At 38.6% G+C, this 18164-nt stretch overlaps 1 protein-coding gene across 2 annotated transcripts in view; it reads left to right on the forward strand.

Annotated features, from left to right (window-relative positions):
* The window catches only part of GMDS (GDP-mannose 4,6-dehydratase), a 417125-nt gene that overhangs the window by 323343 nt on the left and 75618 nt on the right, over window positions 1-18164 (forward strand). For both annotated transcript variants that reach the window (XM_061995859.1, XM_061995860.1), the window contains one exon: window positions 12222-12340. In XM_061995859.1, the coding sequence (XP_061851843.1) occupies window positions 12222-12340 (119 nt within the window). The remainder of the gene's footprint in view (window positions 1-12221; window positions 12341-18164) is intronic.

Consider the following 18164-nt stretch of genomic DNA (forward strand, 5'->3'; position numbering starts at 1 on the left):
TCAGCACTTCCTTGACATGTCTCTGCCAGTCCCATCTGGCTTGATTCAGGGGGTCAGTGTGGGGACTGAGGAGAGGTGGCAGCTAGAGAGAGCAGGATTCAAGGGAGGTCTGACTGCAGCAGTCTCAGGCTTTAGATGTTTCTCTGTGAGGTGCAGCTAGATGGCTTTACTCCCTTTACTTCCCACATGTTCTCATGCTTTAGTCTTTTTCTTTGTTCTCAAAAGGTGAAAAATACTAAGTGAGGAGATTTAATAATAAGTTTAGTTATTGTTTCACCATTTGATGCAACAGTTTGTTTCATACCTGGGTTTACAACCACCTTTTGGGTCTGATGAAGTGAATACTGCAGCATTAGAGAGCTACTTACACTAACATGAACTACAGGCCTGACTTTCTTTTATGTTGACAATCAGGCTGCAGAAATTAATGAAACTGATCTTATGTGAAGTCAGAATCAGGCATGGTTTGCAGGACAAAGCCCATTTCTATAGGAAAAGATTCAAAGGGTTTATTTCTAGGTTTCCCTCAATTATTGTGCAAGGGGGGAAGGGAATGCTGAAGGTTAGGTAAGAGAGAAAAACACCAAGAAACCACTGTAACTTGCTTATTAGTACCTTGTTCGCCTGAGGAGTCATCTCGCTTATCTCTTGCATCACAATGGAAATGTGCAGTATCTCAAGGAATTTCTATTTCACCGAGTTTGGAATGTGTCATCTTAGAATCATAGTCATGCACTCTCATCCTTGGGTTTCCTTTTTCTTTAATTCATTTTTTATTTAGTCCAGAGCTAGTCAGCATTAAGGAAGAATATTTGAATTTGCATCTTTTAGAAGTTGAAAATAACTGCTTTTCACTATGAAATGTGGACAAAGGTATCTGATTCTGTAACAAAAAAGCACTTAAATCATTAAATGTCTGTGCTACTCTTAACTTTCTACAGCACTCTAGTTGCATAAATATTATCACTTTAGCTTCACAGACAACAAAATTTAGGAGGTAAAACCACAAATTGTTATCACCGAGACTGGGACACTGGAGACGGTGTCTGCTCATCATTTGCTTTGACCAAACTGAAATCAATAAACATGCTGGACCTAAAGCTAGACCTATGCAATTAATTAGAATATGATTTGTAGTATAGCTATTAAAAATAATCTACAGAGCAGAGAATTGTGTTCATGTGGAAATGTTTCAGCAGTTGAGTTACAAAGCTCTGAGATGAAAGGAAAAAAAAAAAAGAATGAAAAGAGATTCGCACATGGAAAGAGGCATATAAGGGACGATAATGTCATGGTGGTGATAAATCCTTTGCATTCTGCAGTGATTCATATCTGTGCCACTGTTGCTTGCTTGAGAACAGACCTACAGCCTTCACCAAGTAATGCTTGTGGGAACGTTGTTCCCTGTGTCTGGCCTATGGGAATTATTCCAGCCTTAATGGCAGAATACCTGGTGTGTGGAGACTCTCGTTCATGTCCATTGGGGAGGGAGGACCCCTTGTCTGGATGTGATATCAGTGATGACTTTTGACATGCAGAGATTTATTGCAAGCAAAAGTTGAAGTGTTATAATGCTACTGGGGTATTCTGTAATAATATGGTAAAACACTTGTCAGCACTTCATCTCAGGCAGTGAAAGTCAATTGTATATGCTACACAGAGACAGATAAAAACCATAAGTATACTTAAAACTTCATATGGTTTGCATTTTTCATAACAGCTCTCCGGACTCTAATATAAGACAGGTTTTAATTTTGTTTTGGGTAAGTGGATGTGCTTACAGTCTCACACCCACAATTCCATGGCTTTAAATAGAATCACTCCCAGGGTGCATAAAAGAACACATGCTGTTATGTGAAGGATTTATCCAGGATGCCAGGACTGTATTTATTGCTGGGAACAAACTGAATAAAATTTTCTATCCCGTTTTGACACTAGCCCACAGAGAGCAGCCATATCTACAGTTTTCATGCAGACCCTTCACTTTCCCTGACAGAGTTCGGTGTAACTATCTGTCATTGCAGGAGTAGTAATTACTAATGATGGTGGAAAAGGAATGACCAGAATAAGCCAAGGGAAGGTCAATGTAAAGTACTCTACAAATGTGGTTTTGAGCATGCTCAAAAGAAATCTTCCTGTTGCCTTTCCACATCTGTACTGCACAGACAGGCGTCTAAAATATGTCCTTTGGTTTCTGGGCTTGTTTGACTGTTGACTTTTTGTCAAATTTGAGATGGCATAGACCATAAGCTGGTATCTGACTCTGAGCGTGGAGGAACTTGGTCAGAGCAACAGTAATGCTAACCCTATGGCATTTGTGTGAACACCGTGAATTTGTCAGGGGGATTCCTCTGTCCTAGGGCTCGGGTTAAAACCACTAGGCTCTTTGCATAAGCTACTGTATCACGTAGTGGTGGTTCTGAGTACCGTTGGCCTAAAATTGAACTAGTGACATGAGGTAAAAATAAAAAAGAAAATAAATCCCCTGTATTGCATTACCTTATCCCCGAGGCATCGAGGTTGTGCTCTTGACTCTGTCTGTGGTCAACTGAGAGCATTTAGCATCAAATTCCCAAATGTTGTCACCTGAAATGTACTCTTAAAGAAAAATTCCGTGAAAACAGCATTGATATTACTTTAGCATCTTGATTGCTTTTCAGGTGACTTATTGCTTTTTATAGTTAGTAAAACAGTGCCTACTGTCCATTTTTACCACTGCCTCATAAGTAATAATGACTTAATGTTGAAAATCTTTCTTACTTCCAACTCCAGTGGACTGAAAACTAGAATAGAAGCAGAAGGTGAAGTTTCAGTGATGTTAAAGGTAGTACATTCTTTATTTACATGGATTATTCAGACAAGGACAGCTCTAATTTTATAAAACCTCAGTGAATAGTAAATGTTTTTTTAAGAGTGAGGAAGTTAACATTTCAAGTCAATTATTTTAGATTATTATTCATGAGTCTTTCACCATTTCGAAACTGGTAGCAGACTGAGGAAAAAATGTCTTAGCCTTAAAAACCTGAAGCAAGAATTCTGGAAATTTGTGAGGGAAACGTAAATTACAGAATTCAGGCTATTTTTATATTCTTAGTTCATTCTATTTCCCTGTATTTATTAAAAACAAACAAACAAGCAAACAAACAAAAATACCCAAAAAACCAAAAGGAAAACCAAGTCCTATGTTCAAAAATTTTGCCTCCGTTCTCTTGCTTTGTTAGTTTTACTGTCTTAAAAGCTTACTCTTCTTCTTTCCCAATTATTATACTCTCGAACATGTATAAACATTATTAAGTATTGGTTTATTGTCTCTGAACCTATCTGCCTGTACTCTGGCAGTTCTCTTCTGCTCTTAGCCCTTTTTTACAGTACTACTAGTGGTCTAACCTGAGTCAAAGCCCTTTTCTGGACAAGCACTGGGAAGATCCCTGCACACTTCAAACCTTCAGTGGAGAAGCTAGCAATCTGAAAAGGCAACTGTTCACAGATGGAAGGAATGGAAAGGAAAGAAAGATTTAGAGAGAGAGAAAGTAATTACCAGAATCCTGGTACAGATAACAACATTTTTGATTTTGTGGAGGTCAGTAGTACTTTGATCCATGGATTGTGCTGCTCCTCTGACCTTTATCAAAAGGATCAAGTCAGTTTGCACTAAGCTGTAAGTGTCTAGGCAATCCAGGAAAGAAATAGGAGACAAACAAGTGTCAGAAGTATGAGCCAGAATCTTTTCGTAGTCAAATATTGCACTGTAAACATTTGGTGATCAATATCTACATTGTGATCATTATTTTAGGGCTGATCGTTTTGCTCCAGTAAACGTGCCAGCACTTGACTTGAAAGCCTAGTCTGTTTTCTTGTGGTTAGATCATGGCCCCAACCAGTCCTTGCTGGCACAGGTCCCTAAGACTTCTCTGCCCTCACCGCAACCTGGGTACAACCCTTCATTTTAGTGGTGAGTAATCCTGTCAAATAGGAGTCTGCTTCTTTGTGAAGAGGTATTTTGTCTTTCATTCATATAAAAATAGCAGTGAAAATTAATTCTGGAAGGGAAAAAAAGGGAGGGGGAAGTGGGTCAAATATCTTTCAGAATTGTCTGCTAGGTGGAGCCTGGGAAACGTACTTTTTCTATAGACTTGTCTAGGTAATACAAATCTGAGTGGTTAAAACTCACACAGACTTTCTGTAACTCAATTTTTTTCTCAGTTTTCTCTGTTTAGCTTTGAATTGGTTTCCTTTTTGTCTTAAACAGTATTTAATGCATCCCTTTGTTAGCAATTTTGACAATATCCCGCAAAATTAAAACGAAAGAAGCCGAGCACATATGCGTCCTTTCTGTAGATTTTCAGTTAAATTACTTTGTGTCACAGATGTCACTTCCAATTTAACCATTTGAAGAATAAATAAACCATTGTGGACCTAAAAATCTGTTCAAATTTTTTTGGCAGGAAAAGAGGACCATATTAATTTTCATTGTTGGTGAAGTTTCCCAACAGGCAGCTTTACTGTTTCTTTTTTGCCTCCAGCTAGCAACTAAAGATCAGTTATAAAACTGTATACAAATACTTCCATGTATTGAAAGAACAATATTTTGACACTTGGTGGCATAAGAAAAAGAAAAAAAGAAGCAGCAATCTAGTTTTTGATAACACAATGGGAACTTTGTGTTCAACTGAGGCGCATGTGAGAAACATCATGTTGCATTAACAGGGAAGGTTGACCTTTAAGGTTTATCTGGATTATAATTCTTGTGGTTTTTATTAATAAAACTGCCTACTAAAGTTTCACAAGTCCTCCTTGAGATCTGTAAAACAATCGGCCTATCTGCTTACAAGAGAAAAGTTAGACAGTATTTCCTAGTATTTCCTACAGATGTGAGGGCTTTTGTTTCAGAAGACATTGATATTGTTTTCATTCAAGATACTCCACAAAGATTATCAGGTATTTTATTATCTTAGTAACTTTATAATTGTTGGATTATTATCTTTAAGTATATCAGTTGTACTCTTTTAACTTGAAAGAAAAAATCATGGATTTGTGCACAGTTCAGCTCTGAACGAGTTCACATCTACAACCAAACCATAGGATTTGACTAGATCAGCAAGCAAACTTCAAATTGCTTCTGTGACAATTTGTCAACTGTAAATTCAAAAATCTGTGAGAATGCTTATAAAATTAGTTGTGGCATATTATCTCTGTAACTGAGAGATTTCTACTATGTATATCAGTAGAAGTCATTTTTGTTGTTTGTTTACTTTTGGGGGATTCTTAAGGAAATTTTTCCATTACTTTTTATCGAATTATGTCTTTTTCCTCTCAGAGGAAGACGTTTTCATCTCAAATCTGTTCTCATTTTATACCTTTTCTGTCAGTGATGTAACTGTCTATGGTTTGCAAATATTGCTCTTCTGAATGGAAGCAGCTGCCATGTCATAAGCATTCAATGTCTCCTCTGCATGAGTAGAAAGGACAACGCTAAAGGAAAGCTTTGTACACAGACATAGGATTCTTTATGTTCAGCATTATACTGTTAAGGAAGAAGAATATAAAAAGGTATTTAAAATTATGAGATCTCATAGATACTTAAATGCTGTGCAGAAGTGTTTTTCATAAATGGAGATTCCTTGAGCGATAGATCTTGTACCAATGCTGTGATTTTTGGTGTTTTGAGAAAACAGGATGATGACTCCTCAGGGGAAAGGAAGCAACACGTGTCCTGCACTTCTTGGACAGTACCTCTTTTGCTGCAGGTTTTGAGAGAGTATTGAACTAGTGAAAAGTGTTGCAATGACAGACAATGACTTCAGTCATGAACTTGAGTTTGCCTTTCAAATACAGACTGTAACATCATAGTAAGGTGCTTGCTTATTGGGTGTGCACCCTTAAGTTTTAACTAACTGAGCAAGAGTTGTATTTTAGGGGAAAAAAGCACAGGAGTACATAGATTATGTATACTTCCATATTCCTGCTGCCACTGGCTTCTTGGGAATATCATCATGCCTGGCAGCACACCCCTGTGGTTTTCTTTGGCAAGATTCTTCCTGCCATGCTTACCTTGCCTTATAACATCATCAGAAACAAGTACTAAAGCGGTAGTCATTACTTAGACTGAACTCCCTTTGTGGCAGGGAATATGGTATCATGCCCGATGGTTTTGTGTTGATTTCCAGGTTTTTTTATACTTTACTCTGATCACAAGACCTTTTTCTGCACTTGAGCTTTGTTAGTGTTTTTTCAGTCACGTGTGCTGTGCCCCTATTCTGTGTAGAACGTGTGTAAGGAGATCTTGTTTCCCCTCTCTTGACTAATATATGCATATATGGCTGTGTATTTATGTAATCTCCTTATATAAGACATTCTCATGCCTACTAGGTACACCCAGTACACACCTATGCTTTAAACAGTTGCAGAAGTCAATCAGATATGGGTGACTCAGCCAGCATAGCACCTCTTCTTCCTTCCCTGCCCCTCCAAAAGTAAATAAATAGATAAACTGGAAGTCAGTTTGGGTTCAGAGCTCTGAGTCAGTGTCCTCAGTCTCACTTTTCTAAGGCACAATCATCAATTGTGGTGATTTCTGTGGCAGCTTGAGAAACCACAGCCAGTCAGCTGGCTTGTGTCAGGAAAAGCAGGGTGATGGCATCTGGAACTGCTTCACATCCAGGCAGGCAGGAAGTGCGTGGGCATGACATCTCCCCATGTCACACAGCACAGAAGATGCCAAGCAGCTTCTTTCCATGCCAGTGCAATTGAGTTGGGACAATGCAGAGAAGGAGGTGATACAATAGTCCTGTATTTTGTGGCACGAAGGGAATGGCCCCTCATGATGCATGCAGGAAGAACAGTCATGCCAGGCCTTTGTGCTTGCCATATGGGGAAAAGGTTCTCCTTTGCTACCACATCCCTGTAAAGGCTCATCATGCTTTGGCCCAAAATACTCAATTCTCCTTCTCAGTGGTGACCCCAGCAGGATAGCTAGGTTTGGGATCACAAGAGAGCACCATGTCCAACCCACTCAATTCTTCTACCCACTTCTAAACAATAGAGTATGGAATACTGTAAAGAGAGGATTTCTATAAATGGTGATAATGCACTCGGGTCACTCTGGGTGGTAATGTTTTCTAACTTAGTCAGAAATTGTTCCCTAATTGTTGACAGCCTTGAGGTAACCCATGCCCTCTACAAGTGATAAGTAAGTAGAGCTAGACATTCACCAGCCTCTGCTTCTTTGTCTCTGGAACACATGGACAATGCACCCTGCATCAAGCTACAACTATCTGTTCCATCTCCTAAAGTAAACATTACTGATTTGGTTTGATTTGTGTGTATGTGTGTATGCCAAATACAAAGAAGTCAGTTCTCTGCATAATACCTATAAATATGTGCAAAAGATTTTTTGACAGTATAGAGCTTGGGAAAAAAAAATGCTGTGTAGCTGTGCAGGGCAACAGTAATTAGTACCAAGAGGAATATTTTTTATTTATCACTTTGTGTCTCTGTTCACTTATGTCTCTTTTGGGTTTTGCATCAGATGAGATATGAGAAAATGGTTTATTCTCTTGAAAAATCAGCCTTTATTTCTAAAGAAGAAATCATTGGTTGTACTTTAAAGTCTCAGAAAGTTGGATTTGTATTTCTTTTTTTCTCATAAATAGGCAGATACCTGATTAGAAGCCCATTCTAGCAATATACAATGCTAGAGCAGATAGTGAAAGAAAGGTATCAAATACATAGAGTTAAACATATCCTCAACTACTGAGTCTTTGTTATCCATGGATGACAGCCCAGTTAATAAATGTTTTCTCACAGAGATGCTGGACTGGAAGTTAATAGTGAAACACATCTACAACATACTCCAGATGCTCAAGACAAGGAGACATATCAAAATCCTAATGGCAGTGGCATGCACAGAATGTACTTATATGGTGGATGTGTTAGTCCAGCTTGGGTTTTCCCCTTCACTAGCACAGGTGCAAAGACTATGTAAGCAAAGAAATTTGGTCAGGGAGAAGACCTGCCCATGTTTTGGATACATTACTTGAAAATGATGCTTACTACTAGCAGGAGTTTACATACAGAAGAAGGAAAAGATGAAAGAGGAAAGATTTTGGCAGAGGCTGTAGTTCAGGCACGCAGAACAGATATCCTAGTCCACATAATCATAAAAGTGTGTCCGCTTGCTAGATTTGCTACATATCTCTCTCCAGTTAGATTTCTGTCTCTAAATGTAAATGACATCGTATTGCCTTTAGACTTTGTGAGTCACTAGACCAGAGCCAAAAAGAGTTCAAGTATGAAAAATATGTTTTGTTTCAGTTGCCTTTAAAGGAACAGCTTTATTCTAAGAGCACCAAAGCCTGAATTGTTTCCATGGTAGTATTCTCCTCTTTTTCAACATTTGCTTGCATTTTGTTTACTGCATCATGCAAAAAATTAGGAAGAGGGTGGCAGAACCAAACACAAGTAATTTCTTTACTTGCTGTCAGCCCATCCAGGAAAACCTTAACAAGGAAATATAGGAAAATCCATGATTCACCATTTTTGCACCGGAAAAGAAATCCTAAATTATATGACCTTGCAATGGTTAAAAGATAGCCAAGAGCCAAAGTTGGGCAATGTTTTTATCCCAATTCAGCCATGTCATGGGTCATGTGGTTCAGCATGTGAACAGGAAGGTGAGAATGAGTGAACTTTTGCCTCAGTTGTGCAGTCCATCAGAGAATAAATGGAGCAAATCACTCTGCAGCTGTATCGGGAGGTGAATGGCTGAATACCTCTCACACAGAGGCCTTTGTGTTCTGGACATGATCTAGCATTATGATGGGACGCGCTAGGCTGAGGCTTTGTAGCAATTACTAACCCATTATCACGCTAGAACATGAGATCATTTATCTTCTAATTCAGAGTGTCACCTGTTCTTCATTTGCCAGTCAATAACCATTAATTACTTTCAGTGGAAATTTAAACAAAGCTTTTCCCCTCTGTTAAAACCAGTAAGCCATTCAATAAGGACAAATAAACCTGGAGCTGTATCTCCCCCTTTCCTCTCGTTCTCAGCCCGGAGTCTGGTACAATATGAACTCTTAAAGGAAATGCCTAGAAATTGATAGGTCAAGGGCCTTTATTAGTCTGATGTGGAGGGAAGCACATTCCTGGCACTTGCTGTAGGGAAAGCATATAGCTACTGCCTGTACACACATTTCTCATTGGTTGTCATGGGCTGTACCTGTGGAAATAATGAGTTGAATGCAGATCTTGTTCAAACATATGACTATCATCCAACTTACCCTTGCAGTTTTTTACAGACTGTTTATGCAGACCTGTTCAAAGCAAGTGTCTGGTCACCCTCCTCAAACCAAAGAAGAGCTATCACTTACTTTGTAATTTCTAGCACGTTCATTTTTTTCATACGTGATTTGACTGAGGTAATTTTAAGTGCCAACGGTTGTGAATGCCAGCAAAAATAAAATCAAAAACAGGAGTGATAGATTCTCAAGTAATCATTAATCTAAACATTCTTTCCTGGTAGGAGTTGAGGCAAAAATTTCTTTTAGCAATTCTATCTGCATCGTTTGATCATTGTTGAGTTGATTCTGCAGAAATTTGCTGCAATTTAAGTTGTATTTCTAAGGTGGTGATTGGTTGGTCTTTTAAATAGTAGACAAGAGTTGATATATCCAAATACATAAAACTTGGTGGGACCAGTTGTCAAAGGCTGGGTTTTCTGTTGGTATTTTTTACCTGTTTCCTTCAATTTAGTGCGTATTTTAGAATAGAAGGAAACTTCCAATGCTATTTAATATTAAGACACAAAATTAATGTGTAAATATTTTAAATATTATTTGAATAGTTGACTGTCTCAACAAAAGCACCCACACTAAATTGTGTCCAATGAATTACAATACTGAGGTGTTTGAAAGTGGAGGGATGGCAAAAAATTATCAGCAGTCTGATCCTGCTTCTACTTACACATATTAATATTACTTTACAAAAGTGTGTAGTTAATAACAGGTTCTTATGATAATATTGCATATTCAGTCAACCTACATGGCTTTTGAGGATAGGGGGTGATTTTTACCAGTAGATGAGGTTTGGTTGCTACATCTATATCAGATTTAACTAATAGTACAGTATTTTCTTGAACAAAGAAAGGCAAGACCTTGATTTCATTATGTGCAGCAACCATCCACTAAAGTCAGCAGAAGAGCTACTAGAGATTCTGACTCTGACCGACTGTCTAATCTTGGAAATCCTTATTCACTGAGATAGTGCCTTCTCATAAGGGAAAGCTTGTTGTTTTCAGCTGGGCTGCTTAATGAAAATTGAAGGTCTGTAAAATCAGGGACCAGATTGGGAGAACCAGAACTGTCAATTACTTATTTTAGATATTCTTTTTACCTTTCTGTGGAGCTTCCACTACTGTGCATCCTACAAGTTTATCTCCAGTTGTAAAGAAACAGGAATTTGGTGATTTACGGTGACCTCTCAAATCATCAGGGAAACCCTAATGTTCCAAGAAAGCTCATACGAAAGATATGAGTTAAGACATCTCCTCCACACATGAGGAGTTTCATCAGCCAGTCGGGTATTTCTGCGTCATTGGCTGGGATGTTCAGCCCTGGAAAGGAAAAATAAAGTTGCTGCCATTGTCCTGCCCAGCAGGTCATATCCCTAAAGCACAATTAATGTCAAGGACTTACACAGCAGCTGCCCAAAAATCAGCTTTCCATGCACGTTCAAGAAGCAAAAAGGTTCAAAAGGAACATGTTAATAAAATCTTGTCAAAACTTTGGAAGATGCATAAAATAATAACTGGGAAGAAAAATTACTTGCAAATAGAACCATTTAAGTGGAATGTATCACCTTGTTGTGCTGGACACTGATTTATTAAGAATAAGGTGGGGGGGAAAATTGAATATTTCAGGTGGTATTTACCAAGAGAAACTGAGCTGTCCCAAAGCTTTTATTAATCTGATTTGCAGAGTATCCACTACCACCAAGGGACCTACTAAAGTTGTTTTGTTTAAAGCTGATGTGAAGAGGTCAATGCAAATAGCATTGTGGATTACACAGTCAGAAGATGACAGTCCTTTTTACCATATGGAGAGAAAGTTGAATTATTTTGTTTTCCTTTTCTGGTTATTTATTAAATGAGGATCGTGCCATACAGGTATTCCCTTTTCCTCTCCGAAGGAAATGAGGTGTTTACATCATTTTGATTGATCTAAAGTAATAATTATTCTGTCCGCCTACCGCTCCCAACCAGTCAAATAGTCCACTCAGTAGAGCAATGGCTTACACATCAGAAAACTGAAAGATACCTGCCGAGATACCTCAGACAAATTAGATGTGTCTTTGCCTGTCTCTTTTTCCATCTGCTTTCCCGCCAGCCCTCTGAGATAGTGTTTATTCATCATTACTTGTTTATGGGAGGGGACTGTGAAAGACATTGCTGCAGGAACCAAACCTGCTTCCCTGAAACAGAAATACATTGACAATCCCATAAAGTTTTGGTTTAAATGTTGTTAATGGTTGTTTCATTGGTTTCATTGGTTTCATTCAGTGGTTTCAAACATGCCAGTGTTTTCTGTATTCCTGTGTCAAAGGAAAGTTTTTCTGCTACAGTGCTTTAACATATAATATTTGGCACATATTCAGCAGGAAAAACAGGCTAATTTGATCAAATACACTGCTGACTATTCTTAGTTAACCTTTCTAATTGCTAATGCTTAATTAAAATCTTAACTTAGACAAATGTGACAGAAGAAAGAGACAAAAGGACCTATCTTTTCATGATTCAATGTGTTTGACATCATTCTATAACAGCACTCCAGATTGAAACATTACAAAATTTTGTTCTTTTCCCCATATCTGTGGATGTCAATTCATGCAGTGCTTTAAACAAGTGAATCTGTGCTCTTAAGCACTAACCAAGTCTCAGTGTTCGAAAGTAAACATATTAAAGTCTCCCCTGCAGTAACCCCTGCTGTGAAACAAATTGAAAATCAAATACAGCATTGTTTTCTATAATAAGAGACAATTGAACTCTTTTCAGAGTTGCACTGAACTGGTTAATAGCCACCATGATAGGAAAGTGCTGATTTCCCCAGCCTGGGGGGTTTGTGTGTATGTAGATACTTCCAAATCAAAAATGCAGTAATACAATATCATGTACCAAAGATGCCTCTTACATGTGCAATGAATCTGACTTTGTCTTTCTGCAGGCCATGTGGCTGATGTTGCAAACGGATGAGCCTGAGGACTTTGTCATAGCCACTGGAGAGGTCCATAGTGTCCGTGAATTTGTGGAGAAGTCATTTAAGCACATTGGGAAAACCATTGTGTAAGTGTGAATATTGAGAAAGCAGCCACCACTTGAGTATCTCTAGCCTGTTGCATTGCCTGTGTTACAGAGTATCGTTTCTCTACATTCTTCTTTTTTTCTCCTCACTTTCTAATTGTGTAACATGTGGGACCTCCTGGACAAGAGTGACTGCCACAGTGGCTCTGTCTAGTGTTGCCTTCCAGATCATAAGTAAAAAATGTAGGCTGGTACATCTTAATTTTTTATTCCAAGTCTTCAGTATCTGTTCTCCCATTCACTCGCCACCTTGGGCAATAGATGCCCCTCCAAAGATGTTAGTACCAGGATGCTGTTCATCACCCTGCTGCAAAAGGAGTTTTCTGCCTGATTCTCTTTCTGCCCGGTCTGCCATCAGATCCCCACAGTCCTGCTCCCATCCTCTGCAATTGCAAGAGGTGACACCTGCCGACCCTGTTCTTTCCACGTGACAGCCCATCAGCCACACCACTCAACATTCCTATTAACTCTTCTCCTACTAAGCCATAAAAATCTTGAGCAGTGGGTGCAGGATGTTTACAATGCATATTCCACATAGTTTGATTGAAAATACAAAATTCCTTCTCAAGGCCATATAATAAAACCAGGATGGCTTGGTGAGCGCTTTCTGTAATTTATATTTTTATTGTTTATTATTTTTTCAATTTCCCTCCTTCTGTATCTTCTCTGGGCCCCATGCATCAACATACCGATCTCAGCTGGAAAAGGGAGAGGAAAGCCACAGGCTCTTCCATGACGCTAGAGCCAGGGCTGTTCCTCAGGCCATCAAAGTCACTTGTGCAGCTGGTGAACTTTTGACAGGGCCAATAAGTTTTACTTGGGAACAAAAACTTGACAAATTCAATAAATATGCAGAAGTGCACAGATATATACAATATTATTTGAACAGCCAGTGGGTGGCTGGGGAGGTAATAACATTTTCTCCTCAATGAGTTTTTAGTCTGGTTTCAATTTTTGGCATCAGCTTCCAGAAAAAAATCTGATGGAGGAGAGAGAGACTGTATAAATAGAATTTCTAGCCCAAAAGCTCAGGTTTGGGAATAAGTTTTTCCTCATATTTTTAGGATCTCTTGATAGCGATATGTCCCTGTATGATCACACAGTGTCCCACATGCCATAACAGCAGTGATGTTTGACAGGGTAAAGGGGATCCAGTAGAAGATCTAATAATTGCCTTGTCTTTCTTATTTTTTCTTCTTTTTCCATACTTTTTTTTCTTGTGTTTATAAGCTTATTCTCCCTAGTAAGCATTAATGTGAATGTGCTGTGGATTTCGTTGCTTCATATAAGAATTATTGGGATTTTTGGAACTATTTTGTCCCTGTCTAGTGTTTGCAAAAGTAAGAATGAAGTTTGGTGAACAACTTTAAAATTTTTATTGTTATTTTGATTATCTAAACTTAGAAACTTAAATATATAGGTCACTACCTTGCTGAATGTCTTTATTTGCAGATGTTCCCAACATCACATTTCCTTTTGATGTCAATAAATGTTTCTGTTAGTTTAAAGTCCCTGCTTTGGTGTTGGTCATAGAAGTCTCAGCATTTCTCAAGACTGATAATTCAGCATGTATTTTCAGAAAGCAAATTAAACCCTTGAGAAAGCCTAAATAAAAGAACAACAATTACACAAATAAAAGTGAAAGCACTGTTATGAATAGCTTCTGTTACAGAAAGGATATTAAAGGCTTACTTTAGATTTGCTTGGTCCTAACACACAAAATTTTGTGTTCTGTTTGTTTAATTTTTTTGCTCACATATGGCTCCATATGGTGGGCTGCATATCGTTCATGTTGGTGATTACTCCACTCAGTGTTTGGATTGAATCAGTCACAAGTTTCCCTCTCAGGGAAGCTTTGCAGTGTGACTCCAAGTGATGACTCAGGGCAGGTATTTTGTGTGTGCAAAGGCATAGTTGCTTTTTTTTTTAACTAAGCAGTAAAGGTAATTTTCAAAGATTGTATAAGACTCCACATGGCATCTAGCAACATGGATTTTAGGAATATAAATTAGTTTAGAAACACAACTTGGGCTGCTAATCCCCATGTCTCTTCTGAAATTTTTCTTCACTATGAATATAATTAATTCCTGCAGCCATTTACAGGGGATATATAAATAGATATACATATGGGTGCTGAGGTGATATTTTAGGTGTTAATGATCATTTTGTTGCTATTCATTTGGACAGTGGTGTCATTCTGACCGTTTTAGATACAGTCTAGCCAGACAAACCTGCCATTCATTCCCTTTGCTCCCAGGGTGGGGATTGTGTCACAACAGACCCACTTCTTATCCCGTAGCCATCATTCATCTTTCATGTTGCACAAGATGTAAAATATTTCTCAGGATTTGGAAAGTTTTCTTAAGAACCTCCATAATTTTTCTAGGTGTCGGCTCAGACCATGCTTTTGCAGCACACACACACACACACACACACACACGCTTCTTACCCTTGCTGGCTTCTTGTCCAGCCAGCTGGTAACCTCTCACATTCTTTGAAACCCCCAAGGGCTCTCTGCTCCCACCTCCTCCAGTTTGAATATATTTTCTTCAAGGAAGAGCCTGGCAGCAAAATCCTCCCTTTTAGCATTTTGGGACCCCACTGATGAGTTCAATTGATCTACTTCTTCACAATTTATGAGGTACCTAAGAACCAGAGCACCAGAGTGCAATTGCTAAATGAGCTTCTAGCAAGGACAGCTGCTTTCTTGCCATCTCCCTTCCTCAAAGATGGTTGGTTGACTGTTTGAGGTTTGGGGTTTTGGGGTTTTTTTTTGCAAGGTTTCAGGCATTATGAAATTTTGCAGTCTCAAAAACTTACCTGGGAACTTTCCAGCAGCCCTTTCCATTGCTGTAAGTGATGGCACAGCTTCCCAATGTTGTGGTACAATGATGGAGTAAATGGCCAGGGGGGCTGTTGTGGCAAGAAGCAGTTGGCAGAGCTCATAGCACATCTGAGAACACAGGGCACGTGTGCAGGAGCTCTTAACTATCCCCACTTTGTGCTTTGGCAAGGAAAGTTGCAAATGTAACAGTCTTAGCTGTCACATCTTGATATTGCAATAGGTAACAGGAAGAAAAGCAGTCCTGGCTAAACCAACTAAAAATATTTAATTTGTTTTTGTCTCTCTAACAATTCACATTAACTTATACAGCTGAGAATCCAGGACAGACTAAAAAAGTCTTTCCAAGAAGATAGCATAGCACTCTGTCATAGCCAGTCATTAGCACATGTCAGGACTATGTCTTCTAGCCAAAATGAGAAACTTTACTACATTTTTGTAACTAGTGAAATGTACAGCTGCAGTAAGACTGATTCTCTCCGATTCTCTCTGAAATAGACTGCAAAGTGTACTCAGAGGTTTAGCTACTTTGTGTGGGGTTTTTTTCTTCTAACATTTCATTTTCAAGGGAGAAATTTCAGATTATATAGTCCTCTGAATCATTCAAATTCAGTCCTTTGTACTAACAGGAAAGCCTCAGAGCTACAAATATTTCCCCCCCAACACCTCCCCCCCCCCCCCAAAGGATTACGCTTTTTTCTTTTACTTTCCCTTCTACTTATTACTAATTAAGTAGTACTTGGGGGAAACACTTCCCACCTATAATTTGAACTACAGCAGGGTAAACGAAACAGGCAAATGCTTGTCTTGACTAATTTTCTGTCATTAATCTTATTAAATTAGAACAGGATTGCAAAGATAGCCTGAAACCACTGCAGCACTCAGTTCTTTGCAGAGTGCTACAATGCCTGCTGTCTGCAAATGGGGAGAGGAGGGGAGAGGAGAGGAGAGGAGAGGAGAGGAGAGGAGAGGAGAGGAGAGGAGAGGAGAGGAGAGGAGAGGAGAGGAGAGGAGAGGAGAGGAGAGGAGAGGAGAGGAGAGGAGAGGAGAGGAGAGGAGAGGAGAGGAGAGGAGAGGAGAGGAGAGGAGAGGAGAGGAGAGCTGTTCAAGCAGTGGAAAGATTCATTGTGGTTTTTGTTAATATAAAAATACATGCACATTTGTTACAGAAATATTCATTGCTTCTAGGATCAGAATGAATTTAGTAAAAATGAATATTTTACTTGAGTCATTTGGCTCTGCATATAAATTTTATCTTAACTAACATGCAAGTTGGTCTTATAAAGGATGACCCTAAAAAGGGAGTTTGCAGATAGCTGTAAGATCTAACAAAGTGAACTACTAGCAGAAGTGGAGCAGAGGCCTCTTCAGTGACAGTGAAGGGTGAACGGAGACTTAGTTGAGAAGGAAGGTTTTTCTGGTTTGGCATTTTTTTTGCTTTTTACCTTAAAGTGAAAGGTCAAGTTACAGAAACGTGGAATTTGAAGGACTGCTGTAAGAATGGAAAGCCAACAATATTTTAATAAAGGTGCTATGGGGACATGTAAGAGTAGTCATCAAAAGTCATCAAAAGAGCTACTGTTTCAGATCTGGCTTTTGCCCACCAGATAAATTGCTATTTTGCCAGTGCTATGTGTTGTATTTAACAGCTCAGGAAAATCACAAGGTTTCAGATAAGGAGAAAGGGAACAGAATCTCCTATAGAAATTGGAGGCATTTTTAAAAGTGATAGTTGAAAGGAACCCAGCAAGGCTGGTGAAGAATGCTTGCCTGGGTAAACCCACATGAGCAAGGGTCCTCACTTAGGACTGCAGCACTTTATCACCATTCTCACTGTAGAGTATGTGTTTTACGAGGCATGTAACCCACCTCAGCTGGAGAATTAACTCTTCCGGCTGAACAGGCTTTTATTACTTTCTTATTGACACAAGGCTTTATCAGTAGGCAGACCTAATAAATGTTTCAGAACTCAAATTAAGGCTTCAAGACTGTAACAATTTAATTATCTGATTTCATACATCACAAGAGGTATGAGAGTTTCTCCTGTAGGAAGTCTGGGTGAGAATTAAATGTGGCTTATCATGGGAAATTCAGCTTTGCCACCAAATGAAATTAAAATAATTTTCACAAATGCACTTGGAAAAAATATCTGATCTCAGATCAGCCGCATTGCTGCCTCTTCCCACCTCCTTTTAAAGAAAGAATAACTTAAAAAGAATTTTTAAAGCCATTCTGAAAGAGAAAAAAAAATCCATTCTGAAAATGTCAGAGTATCTTTTTTAGATATTACTTTTTTTTTTAAGTTGACAGTAATGGAACTTACTTGAAACTAAAACTTATCTTTCCAGAACATTTTGGTTTACACAGAAGCATTAATATGTTTGAGAAAACATTTTCTTCTCAACATCAGCTTTCACAATTTGGCATAAAGGGATAAGAGCTTCAAATGGTTTCCAATGAACTAAAAAACCAAAAGAAACCAGATTTTTTTGAGCCTATATTCTCCTTTAAAACCTCATAATGTGGGGAGTCATGATTTACATTTTTGAAACGTGAGCTTGATGATGCTGGGGATTAGGGAAACAACACTGGCATTGTTTTAACTCTGATTCATCAGAGCATTTGAAAACAAATTTAAGTACATCCCTCTGTGGTAGCATACTTGTTCTTTAGATTTAAGCACAAGATTGTGGTTATGCAATCTCTATATCTTTGATTGATTTGATGCATCAGAGCTGCTGGCAAGATTAGTGGTTGAGCTGGTAGCAAAGGAACAACTGAAAAGTCATATTTAAAGTTTCCCTACAAAAGATTACTTGTAAAAGACAAGTGTGGTGTCAGTTTTGCTGTTTATAAAGTGAAGGGACAGAATTAAGTGCTTTGGCTTAACTGTTTGTGTAGCAGCAATCAGGCCACAAATCCAAGAAGCCTACACAAATGGTATCTTGTATTAGCTGTAGAGGA

Source organism: Colius striatus, chromosome 4 (genome assembly GCF_028858725.1).
Source record: "Colius striatus isolate bColStr4 chromosome 4, bColStr4.1.hap1, whole genome shotgun sequence".
Taxonomy (NCBI): domain Eukaryota; kingdom Metazoa; phylum Chordata; class Aves; order Coliiformes; family Coliidae; genus Colius; species Colius striatus.